This window comes from Microtus pennsylvanicus, chromosome 10, assembly GCF_037038515.1.
Source record: "Microtus pennsylvanicus isolate mMicPen1 chromosome 10, mMicPen1.hap1, whole genome shotgun sequence".
Classification (NCBI taxonomy): domain Eukaryota; kingdom Metazoa; phylum Chordata; class Mammalia; order Rodentia; family Cricetidae; genus Microtus; species Microtus pennsylvanicus.
Window position 1 is genome coordinate 105,176,200 of NC_134588.1, and position 14,251 is coordinate 105,190,450.

Here is a 14,251-nt window from a genome sequence, read left to right on the forward strand (position 1 = left end):
AGTGTTTTCTCTCTCTTGTTCTCATGTGTGTGTGTTCAGTTTAATCGTATACCTTAATTTTAAAATGTTGCACTAGGGCCCAGCAAGATGTCTAAACATAAGGCCAACTAGACCTGAGGACCTGGTCCCTGATTTCCATTGCCAGGACCCACATGAGTGGAAAGAGAGAACTGACTTCAATCACGTTGCACAAATAAATGCTCCAAGGTGTGCACACATGCACAGATGTGTGTGCCTACCACACACACATCCCCCACGTGAAAACAAATAGATAAATGTAATTTAAAATTTAAGAATTTGAAATACTTCAGTAATAGAGTGTTAACAATTGTGAGACTTCAGGAACCGTGTTTGTTTGCTGGTGGAAGGTTGTTATGCCAGAAAAGTGATGGTCACATCTCATGCACTGGAGTGTTCTTTCCTTATGGGATACCTTTGTTTAGTTCTTTGGGTATTTGTATAACTTAGGCAACAATCTCCAGGGACCCATACCTTAAATGTCTCTGTATTATATGTAGGATTATCTCTATATTATATATATACACAATACTAAATCAGGGACATCCGTGAAGGGCATTCCATAGATACTCTACTGGCTCGCTCTCTCTCTCTCTCTCTCTCTCTCTCTCTCTCTCTCTCCCTGTGTGTGTGTGTGTTTAAGCCCGCAGAAAATATGTACCTAGACATTTTGCATATAATTAGTCTATCAGGAATTTGAACAGTAACATAATAATGGGGGATGGTATGGAACTACATAATCAAATGCTTTGTTGCTATGGTTATTTATGCGAACTGTCAGTTGGCTCACTTAAAAATAAAGTTTTTTAAATCTTCATTTTTTTCTTTGAAAGATTCCCTTACTTTGTGTGTCTGTGTTGTAGGTGTGTGTGCCATGTGCACAGTGTCCCCAGAAGCCAGAAGGCATAGGGTACCCTGGAACTAGAGTTACAGGAGGTTGAGAGCATCCATATGGGTGCTGGGAACTGAACACAGGTCCTCTGCAAGAGAAGTACTCTTAACCACTGAGCTCTCTCCAGCCCCTAGATCTAAGTTTGTGAGACATCAATTTTTCTTGTAAAAATCCTTTCACAAATTCCCTCAATTTTTGAGTAGTCTATAGTTTTTCTTCTTTTTTCTCTTAATATTTTAAATATTTAAAGATGGAGATGTGGTACTGTTTTAGCATGTTTAAAGACCTTGGGTTCACACATCAGCATTGAAAAACAATTTTTTTTTTGTTTTTGTTTTTCGAGACAGGGTTTCTCTGTAGCTTTGGAGCCTGTCCTGGCACTAGCTCTTGTAGACCAGGCTGGTCTCGAACTCACAGAGATCCTCCTGCCTCTGCCTCCCGAAAAACAATTTTTTAAACTACCTACTACTTATTCTGTTCTCTTCTTGCTTGAATTGTTTCTGAGAAGTCAGTTATGAGATAAGAAAATAAGAATTTTTTACTTTGTTAGCCTGTATGAAAGACATGTTTTCTTTGGTTTTCTGTGGAGTGAAAATGATAGAGCTGGTACAGGGCTTCGTTTGTTTTGTTTTGTTGTTCTTTACTAGAAGCTGACTGCACTATGCAGCTGGATTTCCCCCAGGCTTTTGTATCTTCTTTCTAAATCCTTTAGTCACACTTTCTCATCCAGGGTGTTGTGTCACTTTCAGAGCGTCAACCATGAGAAGTAGCAGAAGAGAGCAAAACATGGGAAGACCCCAGAACGGAGTTCTAGGAAAATTAAGGCTGTTTCCCTTCCCAGAGTCCTCAGGGCATCCTAACAATAGATCTTTGGGGGATGCTGTCAGAGTAACTTCTATAATTCTCTTCCTGTGTTCTGTGGTCCTGAATTCAGCAGAAAATTGTGTTTTCCATTTTGAATAGAAACAAAGGAAGAAGAGTTGAATGAGGAAAACTGGATTATAAAAGGAGAGAATTATTCTGTCGTCCTGCTGTGCCTTCCAAACTCTTGGTACAGGAAACATCACACACACACACACACCCTCTACAGATGTAGTTCTCATGATAAATCACTTTTTAATCAGTCATAATTTTGCATTAAGTGTTGAATAAGTGCCCTTTGTTTCATACTTAAGCTGTCAGTGGCGAACATCAGGAGGGCAGACTAGTGCCTATCATTAAGCAGGGAAAAATCAATACCATTTTTAATTAAAGGCAGGCACAGCCAGGCTTGGAGACAAGCAGATCTCCTTGTCAGGGCATCTCCCCTTTAAACTCTTTCCCAAGTTCAGAAGTTGAGAGACAGCCAAGTGTGGGGACAGACTGACTCAAGCGCAGCATTGTGGGTGGGGGTGATCCAGATAGGCAAGGAAAGGAAGCAGACAAGAAGCACAGGCCATGTATATGCTTTGTACTTGGTCTGTCCTCGAGAGGTTCTGAAGACACAATCAAAGGTAGACCTGGCTGAGCACAGACCACAGACATCAACACTGACCTGGTCACAGTACAACAGACCTAGACATGGCCCTCACCAGCAGCACAGACCTGGACTTCACACTGGCCTCAGATGGAGCACAGACCATTCAGACAAAGTGGCTACTTTTTGCCGTGATAATGGTGACTCTAGATGCAGAAATGAGAGGAACACGGATGGTTTCAGTGATGAGTCCTATGCACCCTCCAAAGTAATGGCCTAGACAAGAAGCCATCAAAGAGATCTCAGAAAGTGTGATGGAGATGCTGAAGCACAGAGCTCAATTGATGGCTTCTGGTGGGGGTGTGGGAGTAGCAGGACTCAGTTCTATTTAAGGTGCTGGCCACCAAGACTGCTCAGTGACTATACAGATAATACAAACAGGATTTTTTTTCTTATCTTTATTTTACCCTTTTTTGGAGGGGGGATAACAAGGGGAGAGGCAGACATGGAAGAACCGGGAAGTGAGTATGATTGGGGTGCATGATGTGAAATTCCCAGAGAATCAATAAAATGTTAGTTGGGGTGCAGGGAGGTAGATCCTGACTTACACTGTGGAGGTGAGTTTTTCACTTGCAGATTAAGAATGAGTTAGTAGAAAGTCAAACAGGCATTGTTGCCACTTTCAGTTTACTATGGTTTAGAATTCAGAACACGGCATGTTTTGATGATTCTTTTCAGATTATGTTTTATAGCTTGGGTTTTTCTCATGTTGCAGAGTTAGAGTTCAGCAAGACAGAACTCAAGGTGTTTTACAACCTAATGGCAGACATGCCACCCCAACACCTCCATATTGAAGCAGAGGGGAGGAGCAGAACACGGAATTGTTGAGAGCTAATCCGGAAAGCATCTACCTAGAGTTCTACACTGATATCGGGAAGTTCCGAACTTATTTGGAGGAAGAATTTTTAAAAATTTGATTTGGAACAATGTAAGGCAAATCGTTAATCAAATCTCTGATCATGATCCTAGGGAGATCAGAAAGGCTAGGGGGAAAAGCCCTTTTAACTAGTGAAGGTCCATGGCACTAATATTAGTAAAAGTGCAAGGGCATTCAAAATGAAGTTACTCATCTAACCTCGTCAAAAGACCCTCTGGGGCCTCTCCCTGATTTTCAGGGTTACTGTAAACATGCTCCATTTTTAGTTGTTGCTATTTCCTTCCTATGCTGAAAAATTCTGACTAAATCTGGTTTGGTGACTTAGTAGTCCATGCTGGTGTCAGTTAAGATCTCTCTGTTCTCAGCAACTTTAAAAATACATTTTAAAATGGCATAAAGATAAAACAGGACCTAATAGTTCATGGAGTTCAGGGGTCCAAAGGTTAGGCAGATCCCAGACTTAATGGGGTCAAGGAATCACTTTTATTTTTTTGCCTAAGTTTTTTAAAAATATTTATTTATTATGTATACAATATTCTGTCTGTGTATATGCCTGCAGGCCAGAAGAGGGCACCAGACCCCATACAAATGGTTGTGAGCCACCATGTGGTTGCTGGGAATTGATACTGTGTTTATCTAAATTCTAAAGCTTTTGTGAAATAAAAAAAAAGGACCCTATTTTAGATTAACACCTTTATATGGGCAGAAGCAAGATGTACAAAATCTACTACGAACTAAACCAATAACGAGCTCTTCCGTTGCGGTTGCTAAAACACTTAAAATGTATGTGTATACATAGGTGCCTACTTTTTCGTATGTGCACTGCTCGGATACAGTACTCATGCGTGCCAGCAGGGGACACAGATCCCCCCTAAGTTAACAGCCGTTGTGAGCCACCAGATGTGGATGCTGGAAAACTAACTCCTCCTCTTGCAAGAGCTGCAAGGGCTCGTCACTGCTGAGCCACCCTTCCAGTCCTTAAACAGCTCTTACAAAAGTCAGCAGCACACATTTCAAACAAACCCTTCTTAGACCTGCAAGAGGACCCACGCTCAAATCCACATCTGTAAACACCGCTGGCCCCAAATCACCCATTTTTGGAGTTATTGTTTCATAACACACAAGCCCTCTCTCCTTGCCCCGGACAAGCAGGATGCCCAGGGAACCCTCCACCTCCAGCTCCACCTCAGGGAGCCGCGGAGCAGGATGCTAGAGCGGAGAGCAGGGCCCACGCTCCACGAACCAGGGCAGTGGCTTCCATGCTGTTTACTCTACGGAATTCGTGCTTCCTTTACTCAGCCTCACTCTCCCACCGGGTGAACAGGTTCGAGCTCTCCGAGCATTCGGCCCTTCCAGGGTCTCACGGGAAACACATCCTTTACGCCCCCCTGACCTCCCCCAACCCCAGCCCGGCCGCCAACCGCCCTTTCCCCCTTCCCCACCCCCACTCGGAACACTCTATTCAAGCAACCGTTTCCTGCGGCCCAAAATGGCCACTCCACGGGACACCTGTGGCCACGTGAACGGCCGCCCTCTTCATCTTAGGCCTCTTTCCGCCTAACTCCAGCTTCGGAGAAGCAAGAGCTAAGTAAACCGGAGAAGTCCCGGAAACTAAGGGAAAAGGCGGCGCGCTGGAGAGAAAAGAAGGGCGAAGGATAAAAACAAAGGCCGCAGGGAGCAACCGGGGACCAAGAGGCCTACAGTCCATTTTCAGGCCTCACCGCTAGACGACAGAGTTCTCGCGAGATCTGGAGAACTTTTAAAACCTGGGTATCCGCAGAGCGCAAGGGAAGCCAAGACCACGCGAACCGGGCGCAGCCATCGATGTCCTGGGCTCTAAGCCGCCTCGGACCTCTACCTCCATTATGAACTCACCCGTGTGCTGTCCTGCCGCCGTCCGTCTGCGAGGGCGCCGGGCCCAGTGACCGCGTCGTCCGGCATGGCACGCTAGGCCCACCCAGGAAGTCTCGCGAGATTACCCATCAGCGCGAAGTCGAGGGGGGCCGGGAGCCATAGCGTTAGCTGGAGCAGGACCTTGAGAGCGACGGGAGGCTCCGCGGCACCGGCTGCCATCTCGGGGGTGGGAACTAGCTCGCCCGGCAGGCACACCGTGCCGTTCTCCTCCTCCGCGAGGACCTCGACCCCAGTTCTCCGTATTCTTCAGGTATGAGTCATGTGGCAGAGGAAGATGAGCTCGGGCTGGACCAGCAGTTGGCTGGCCTAGACCTGAACTCTCCCGACGGCCAGAGCGGAGGAGGAGGAGCAGGGGGAGGAGGAGGAGGAAGCACAGCCAGCAAAGGGCGCTACATCCCTCCTCACCTGCGGAACCGGGAAGCCACGAAAGCGTCCTACGACAAGGACAGCTCACGGTGGAGTAAAGACAAGGATGCCTACAGCAGCTTCGGCTCTCGCAGCGACACCAGAGCCAAGTCGGGTTTCTTCGGGGACCGTGGAAGCGGATCCAGGGGCAGGTTTGAGGATCGCGGGCGGAGTGACTATGAGGGCGTTGGCGGCGGCGGTGGTGGCCGTGGAGCGGGTAGAAGCGGCTTTAGCAAATTTGAACGGGGCGGGAACAGTCGCTGGTGTGACAAGGCCGACGAAGACGACTGGTCTAAACCGCTCCCGCCAAGCGAACGCTTGGAACAGGAACTCTTTTCTGGAGGCAATACTGGGATTAACTTTGAGAAGTATGATGACATTCCGGTGGAGGCGACAGGGAACAACTGCCCTCCACATATCGAAAGTTTCAGCGATGTTGAGATGGGAGAAATTATTATGGGAAACATCGAGCTCACTCGTTATACCCGCCCAACTCCGGTGCAAAAGCATGCTATTCCTATTATCAAGGAGAAAAGAGACTTGATGGCGTGTGCACAGACAGGGTCTGGGAAAACGGCAGCTTTTCTTTTACCAATCTTGAGTCAGATCTATACAGATGGTCCAGGCGAGGCACTGAGGGCCATGAAGGAGAATGGGAAGTATGGGCGTCGCAAACAGTATCCAATCTCCTTGGTCCTGGCTCCAACCAGAGAATTGGCTGTGCAGATCTATGAGGAGGCCAGGAAGTTCTCCTACCGCTCTCGAGTTCGTCCTTGTGTGGTGTATGGTGGCGCTGATATTGGTCAGCAGATTCGAGACTTGGAACGTGGATGCCACTTACTGGTAGCCACTCCAGGACGGCTAGTGGATATGATGGAGAGAGGAAAGATCGGACTAGACTTCTGCAAATACTTGGTGTTAGATGAAGCAGATCGGATGTTGGACATGGGCTTTGAGCCTCAGATACGAAGAATAGTTGAGCAAGACACCATGCCTCCAAAAGGTGTCCGCCATACTATGATGTTTAGCGCTACTTTCCCTAAGGAAATACAGATGCTGGCTCGTGATTTCTTGGATGAATATATCTTTTTGGCCGTAGGAAGAGTTGGGTCTACTTCTGAGAACATCACACAGAAAGTCGTGTGGGTGGAAGAAGCAGACAAGCGGTCATTTCTGCTTGACCTCTTGAATGCAACAGGAAAGGATTCCCTGATATTGGTGTTTGTGGAGACCAAAAAGGGTGCAGATTCTCTGGAGGATTTCTTATACCATGAAGGATATGCTTGCACCAGTATCCATGGAGACCGATCTCAGCGAGATAGGGAAGAGGCCCTTCACCAATTCAGGTCAGGAAAAAGTCCTATTCTCGTGGCTACAGCAGTAGCGGCAAGAGGACTGGATATATCCAACGTGAAACATGTCATCAATTTTGACTTGCCTAGTGACATCGAAGAATATGTGCATCGCATTGGCCGTACAGGTCGTGTCGGAAACCTTGGCCTTGCCACCTCATTCTTCAATGAGAGAAACATAAATATCACCAAAGATTTATTGGATCTTCTTGTTGAAGCAAAGCAAGAAGTGCCGTCTTGGCTAGAAAACATGGCTTTTGAACACCATTACAAGGGTGGCAGTCGTGGGCGGTCTAAGAGCAGATTTAGTGGAGGATTTGGTGCCAGAGACTATCGACAAAGTAGCGGCGCCAGCAGTTCCAGCTTCAGCAACAGCCGGGCTAGCAACAGCCGCAGTGGTGGAGGTAGTCACAGCAGCAGCAGAGGGTTTGGTGGAGGTAGTTATGGAGGCTTTTACAACAGTGATGGCTATGGAGGAAATTATAGCTCCCAGGGGGTTGACTGGTGGGGTAACTGAGCCTGCCTTGCCATAAGTCACTCTACCAAAAAATACAGAACCACATGTAATTTAGCCTGACTATACATTGTATAGTTTCAAGAACTCACAGCACATTGCCTCCTATGATTCCTCACTGGAAACTTTTCAGGGAGCTAAAAGTCACAAGAAAAGATGAAAGGAACAATCCAGAAGCCCCATTCAGAAGGCAGCTTGAAGACCTGATTGGAGTTTGGGTTAACTCTCATCCTACTCTGCGTTTGTGACTTCATGACTCAGGATCATTTGTTTGTTAATGTACTGTACCTTTAACTTTAGACAGCTATTATTCTGATGTCCCGTTGGCTCAGTAATGCTTAAGATACCAAATTGTTTTAACAAAGTAAAATTTCTGAACTTGGGCTAAGAAAACAAAGGAAAGGGACAGGTATTTGTTATGGGAATGGGACTGTCCTCGGCAGTGCTCATTAGGTACTCCTAAGGAAGGCAGGGATGGGGCCCAGGATGAAGGGTGGCATTTTGGACATGTATAAATAACAGCCCAGTGGTTCAAGAGCAGTTACAGTTGGAATATCTGTTTAAGTGTACAATTCTGGTTGCTAAACTTAGCATGACCAGGAAAAGCAATACTGTTTTCCCTTTCCTGTGTACTTTAAATACTCCTTTGTTAGTCGTCTCAGTGACATGTAGTGGCAGCCTTTGGGTCACTGGTCAGCATTCATGCTCAGTGCCATGATGCAGAGGATATGAACAGCTCTGAATAGATGGTAGCAGGAAACTGTAGAAGAAATGGTCTATATTCTTAGATTCAAGCAGGTTTCGAAAAGCCATGAATATTAAGTAATTAGAGAATCACTTTGCCTTATGGTAGGAGGTGTGAAGATAGACAAGAATGGGATATTTGACATTAAAGAACACAGAGAAATAGTTCCTCAGTTTGAGCAGGCATTTATGGAATGTGTAATGATGGACCAGCAAACAAACTCATGCCTGTTCTCATTTCTACCCATTTGTTGTAGAACTTCATCAATAAACCACTACATCTCACATGGGATCATGTTTTTTGTTTAGTTTTGAGATTATAGGCCCTCATGTTGCCCAGGGTAGTCTCTAACTCATTAGGTATCTGAAACTGGCCTTGATCTTGTTCCTCCTACCTCCCAAGTGCACACCCCACCATACCTGGCAGGATCATGAATTTTTAAATCACATTGCTTATATAGACTGTTCCCACAATATTTTTTCATGTCCTGTATGCACTCGGACACCCTGCCTATCAGAGTACTGTCTCCAGAATAGTTAGGTAATAATTAGTTGAATGTTATGGAATAGTACCTACCTACCATCACTGACCAATGAGTGGGTTAGGTAGTTTACATAAGGCCAGAAACACATATAGCTGTGTATACATATATATATATATGTGCTATGTACACGTATATTTAGGTGGATATGCTATTGATTCATAAATGTCCTATAAGAAAAAAAATTATCATAGCCAATCCATTATTTTACACATGGTCCAACCCAAGAATTCTAAATAGTATCGACCCTCAAATTATAAATGCTTTTAAAACTATCAAGAATTCTTGGTGACCTCCATCAATGCTAACCCTGTTTGTCCACAGAATCCTCCACTCTTCAAAGCCTTATGTCCCCCGACTTGACTTCTTTCCATATCTCTGTGCTATAACTTCCCTGAGTTCCACTCACGACCTTATTCATGTACTATCACAACAAGGCCTGGTCAAAGATCGTTTTTCTCCATGAAGCTAGCTTCAAAAGTTGTAGGCCCAACAGTCATGAGAAATAATTATACTTGTCATTTATGCCCGCTATCTTGAGATCAGTTATGTAAATGTTGACATTCTTTGTCTTAAATTTGTAAGTTTTTTCTTTTTTAAATACCATGTTTTTTTCCCAGTTACCCTTTACAGTTGCACGACGTTCATAGTCTGTGTGGATTGAATGGAATTTCAGAGAGGCTTTCCCCCAGATGTTCTATAATTATCCTGGTGGAGTGTGGTAAAACACGTGAAGATAAAGAGCTCTGTGTGTGAAATGAAATGAGTCCGGGATGTGTAGGTGACCCCAGGAGACTTGTACACCACTGATCCAAGTGTGTGTTAGGAGTAATCAGTAATTACACATTTAAACACAACCTAGCTCTGCATCAAACTCATCATTCTCCATATACTAGTTACTTCAGATGGCATCAGTAATGATTTCCTAGTATTTTAAATCTTTAAGCTCAGTTTGACAGTGCTCTGGACACTTGAAAAGCACAGGAGAAAGATATAAAAAATTTTGAATCCTTTCTGACTTGACTGGAAGTTCACTGAGAGTAGAACCAGGCCATCCAGAACAATTTATGTTCTATTGAAAAAAAGATAGTAGATTGTCCCTTATCCCTAAGTACCCCTTTTCCATATTACCCGTATATTACCATGATTTGCTACAGTTAATGAGCCGCTGGCCCTACCTTACTGTTGGCTAATGTCCACACTTTACTTCCATTTCCATTGGCTTTACCTAGTGCCTCATTTCCTGCGCTGTCTAGGACACTAGGTTACATTTGTTCAGTCAGCCACTTGAGGTTCCTCCTGGCTGTGCCGATTTCTCAGACATTCCTCATTTCTGTTGACCTTGACAGTTTTTTTTTTTTGAGTGCTGGTCAGGTGCTTGGCTCTACAATTAAAATCGTTGAATTCTTTTCCTCATGATTACACTGGGGCTGTGGGTCTTTAGGAGCGTGGTCACAGAGGTAGAATGTCATTTTTATCATGCCAAGGAACACGAAAATTCTGAAGTATCAGAATTGATAAGGACCTAGATCTACTGGCTGAGATAGGGCCTGGCAGGTTTTCCCTCTCTGCTGTGTACTTGATATTTCCCCCTCCATATATTTTGTTGTTGTTTTGGAGACAGGGTTTCACCAGACTGGCCTTGAACTCTCAATCCTCCTACCTCAGATTCTGAGAACTAAAAGGACAGGTGTATTTCCCATCTCTCTTTTCATACTGCACTTCTAGAAGGATATCACCATGTCCCACCCACATTTAAGACACAGAGAGTGTAAGCTCCTCTCCTTTCCTCCCTTCACCAGTTAATTGTATATGAGTATGGAGTGAGGGATGTGTAGAAATTTCATTTGTTTTCTGAGTTACAACTTTGTTGCTCAAATGTTGAGAGAAATCTATGAAATATGAAAGGACTTTTTAAAAACTGTTGGGATAGGTTGTTTTTACATGTGTAATTATTACTCTCCTGGGGTCATCTGCATGTCTCTGTCTTACTCGATTCTCTTCCATTCACAGAACCTCCTTCCCTGCTTGTCTCACCCCACTCTGCCAAGATAATGGTAGTTGATTCAAGTGCCTGCTGGGACCATGGTGGATCTGGGGTTCCCCGCAACCCACTCACTTACTAATCAATCCATGTAAACTGACCGTGAACTCTGCAGTTGCCAAGGGCAACGGAAAGGAGAACATTAAAAGCTGAAAAGTATGAAGGCAAAGCTTTGGTCATGGGATGCTATTTTAGCTGGCCCCTGTGTCCCTTTGTTCTGCCCACATCATGTGACTTCTGGGAATCAACAAGTACTTCCTTATTTTCTGGTGTGTTATTTCGACTTCAGGTGTATCTGTTGGCTTTCTGTTGCTGTGACAGATACCCAAGAGAAACGGTTTAACAAGGGGAAAGCCTTAGCTTGACTCACAGATTTCACTGGGCCATCTCTCGACCTTTTTGCTTTGGGTCTATGGCAGTATAGCACATTATGTTAGGAGTCTGTGGAAGGAAGGGCTGTTCACCCCAGGGTGGTGCCTGAGAAGCAGGAAGAGAGGAAGGATGGATTCTCAGAATGCCCTCCCCTCTAGCTTCATTTCTGCTGCTGTGATGAAATATCTTAGCCAAGAACAACTTAGTGAAGGAAGGTTTCTTTCAGTTTACCAATAGTCCATTCTTGTAGGGAAATCAAAGCAGGACTTCTGCTACCCACATCACATTTACAGTCAAAAACAGACACAAATGGAAGCTCCCTTGCTTGGTATCAAGCCTGTTTCTCCACCGATACACAGTTCAGTTCAGGATTCCTTGCCAGGAATGCTGTCACTCACAGTGAGCTGGGTACTCTCATATCAATTAAATTATGATATTCCCTCAGCAGACATGCTCTAGGACAACTCCTCATTGAGACCATTTTCCAGGGTGACTCTAGATTGGGTTACGATGTCAACAACATCACACCCTACTGGGCCCTACCACCTCCCAATAGTGCAACAGCCTAAGAACCAACCCATCAACATACTCGTGAGCCAAACTGTAGCGCCTAGTAACTCACTCAGCTGTTGGTGCGTGTGGGACGTGTTGAGTTCTATTAGCTCGTTTTGCTGTCTTGCTTTTCAATTTCTCAGAACCCATCACCTGTGATTGTGCTTTCTTTTTCTCTTGTAAAAGCGTACTCTACCCCTAATTAGATGTTTACATTTTTCCTTCGAGACGTTTGTGTTTCTCTATATATAAGGAATTGGCATGAAACCCAGAATCCTTCCAGCAAAGGTGTGTGTGTGTGTGTGTGTGTGTGTGTGTGTATGCACGCGCACATGCTTAAACAAGTTTAAGCTTTGTGAAATGTAGACATTGTAAGAAGCAAGGTTCTAAAAGTTAACTGAGTCTCCACTGCCATGCCCCAGTGTTTATTCTCTTCCCTCCCTGTCCTGTTTGCACAGCTGACATAAAACAAGACATTGACCTGGGAGCTGGGAAGAAAAAAAAGGCCTAGCAAGAATGTGGGTAGATAACACGAATTTATGTCTTGGGTCAACACAATTTGCTCCTGCCTACTCCTTCAGGATTCCCTTGCCCCCTAGTCTGGCTCTAGACAATGAATTTCCAGGGAGTTTTCCTTGTGATTGCCCCAGTGATCTAATGCAATTGTCCGTTGGCAGAAGCGCTGTGAGGTGCAGAATAAAGTAATGAAGTTAATTTGATTTGCACTCTGCGTCCACCCTTAAGATCTGCATTTCTTTATTGTATTAGATTTCTAATAAGATTCCATTGTCTGCTCCCTGTAAGGAGACGGGAGCATTGGGCTGTGAGAGGGGTTCATCTTAGGAGAGTTCTCCCCACTTACATCCCATCTTTAATGGGGATGGACCTGTCTGCTGTTGAGTCATAGGGTCATCTTTTGACCCTGCCTGGACGCTGATGGCCAAGGCGTGGGGGAATAGCTTCTATTGCAGGGAAGTGGGAGAAAGCCTTTCATTACTTCCAGGGGAAGGAAAATGGGTTCAAAGGTCAGTGCTGGGCTGAGAGGTTCACAGCACACCAAACAGATTTCCTGCTTCAAGCTTTGCTCCTGGGACAATGGCACTACAGTTCCTAAGTGCCTCCTGATGTTGCCGCCACAATGGCACAGAATGAGTCCCTGCATTCTCTCAGTCACAATGAAGTAAGTCTCTGTATTTTAGAAGCCTGACCAGGACCTAAGTGTGAAGTTTATTTTGGAGAAGCCTGCTTACCTCTCCTTATCTGAAGTTCCTTAACTCCGTCCATCCTCCCACGACCAGTCTTGAGCCCTTTAAGCCTTTCCCACAGGTCGGGCTCTCCGTGTCTTGCCCTGGTGCATGTCTATAAGGATTTTTGCTACACTGCTGACTTTATTTCTTACCTGTTTTCTCCACTGAAATATTCAATTTATGACTCCTAAATGACATCATACACTGGGAGTACAGTGGGAAATGACTGTTTTTATTTCAAAAACTGCTTTTGTCAGGTGTGGTACCTGCCTTTAATCCCAACACTTGGGAGATAGAGGCAGACAGATCTCTGTGAGTTCAAGGCCCTCTAGTGAGCTCCAGGACCGCCAGGGCTCGGACTCTGTAGAGAGACCCTGTCCCAAAAAGCAAACAAACAAATACAAACAACAAAAAGCTGCACTTGCTACTGGTCAAACATCCTTGCTGGAAAGTGACTGAATCTATACCAGTGCGTTTACTTAGGCAGTTTAGTGAGTTATCTTAAAATCCATGTGGCTGGGGGTGCAAGCACCAGTAATTCACTTTTCACAAGTTTACCCCCACAATTAAAGAGGACTGGAGGCCATTTAAGGTAAAGGTAAACGAAAGAAGAAGCCTGAGCCCTGCCCTTGCAGCCAGCTTGTTTTCAGCAGCACTCAAATGCCCGAAGTCGTGGAGGGAAAGGAAGGCAAAGTGATTGGCATGCTGACAACTTTCCTAGAGGGCAATGGAGTTTATATCCAATCTAAGGTCTTTAAGAGGAATCCACGGGCTTTGGTTTGGCCCTCAGTGGACAGGTGTCTGTATCACGGAAGCACCATACATAATTCACCACCAGAGAGCCCCAGAACTTAGCGAGAAAGCTAAATTACCTGTCACTTGTAGAAAAGGTGTTCCCTGCAGGTCAAGGTTGAAAGCTCGGGCGGACCCCAGTGATGAAGAGCACATCCATTTGTGTTTAAATGGCAGGTGCTTCTCAGTAGACCTGGCAGACACCATTTACACTTGCAATTTGTCGGCCTGCTTTGCAGAGCTAATTAACACACTTCCATTCTGACGTCAGACTGCTTCTTGAAGAGTCAGAGGCCATTTAGTGGATGCCCCATCAGTGGAGACGGAGAAACGGGCTGTCTTCCTCGAGGGGTAGAGCGGACAGAGCATCTTGTCAGAGCAGTGAGCCGCCATAGCTTACACAGAATATAAAAAATTCTACCACTGCTAGAACTAGAACTCTGAGCCCAGTCCTAGGCAGACTCTGAGGA

The 14,251-nt window shown here is 45.1% G+C and overlaps 1 protein-coding gene across 1 annotated transcript; it reads left to right on the plus strand.

Moving 5' to 3' along the window:
* The first annotated feature begins 5,469 nt into the window (after positions 1-5,469).
* LOC142858421 (putative ATP-dependent RNA helicase Pl10) lies at positions 5,470-8,511 on the plus strand. Its single transcript, XM_075987600.1, has one exon. The coding sequence runs from the start codon at positions 5,470-5,472 to the stop codon at positions 7,489-7,491; it is 2,022 nt and encodes a 673-aa protein (XP_075843715.1). The 3' UTR covers positions 7,492-8,511.
* Positions 8,512-14,251: the final 5,740 nt, after the last annotated feature.

Excerpts from the sequence above, each read along its gene's own strand:
- LOC142858421 (XM_075987600.1), top strand. The coding sequence starts at position 5,470 with ATGAGTCATGTGGCAGAGGAAGATGAGCTCGGGCTGGACCAGCAGTTG.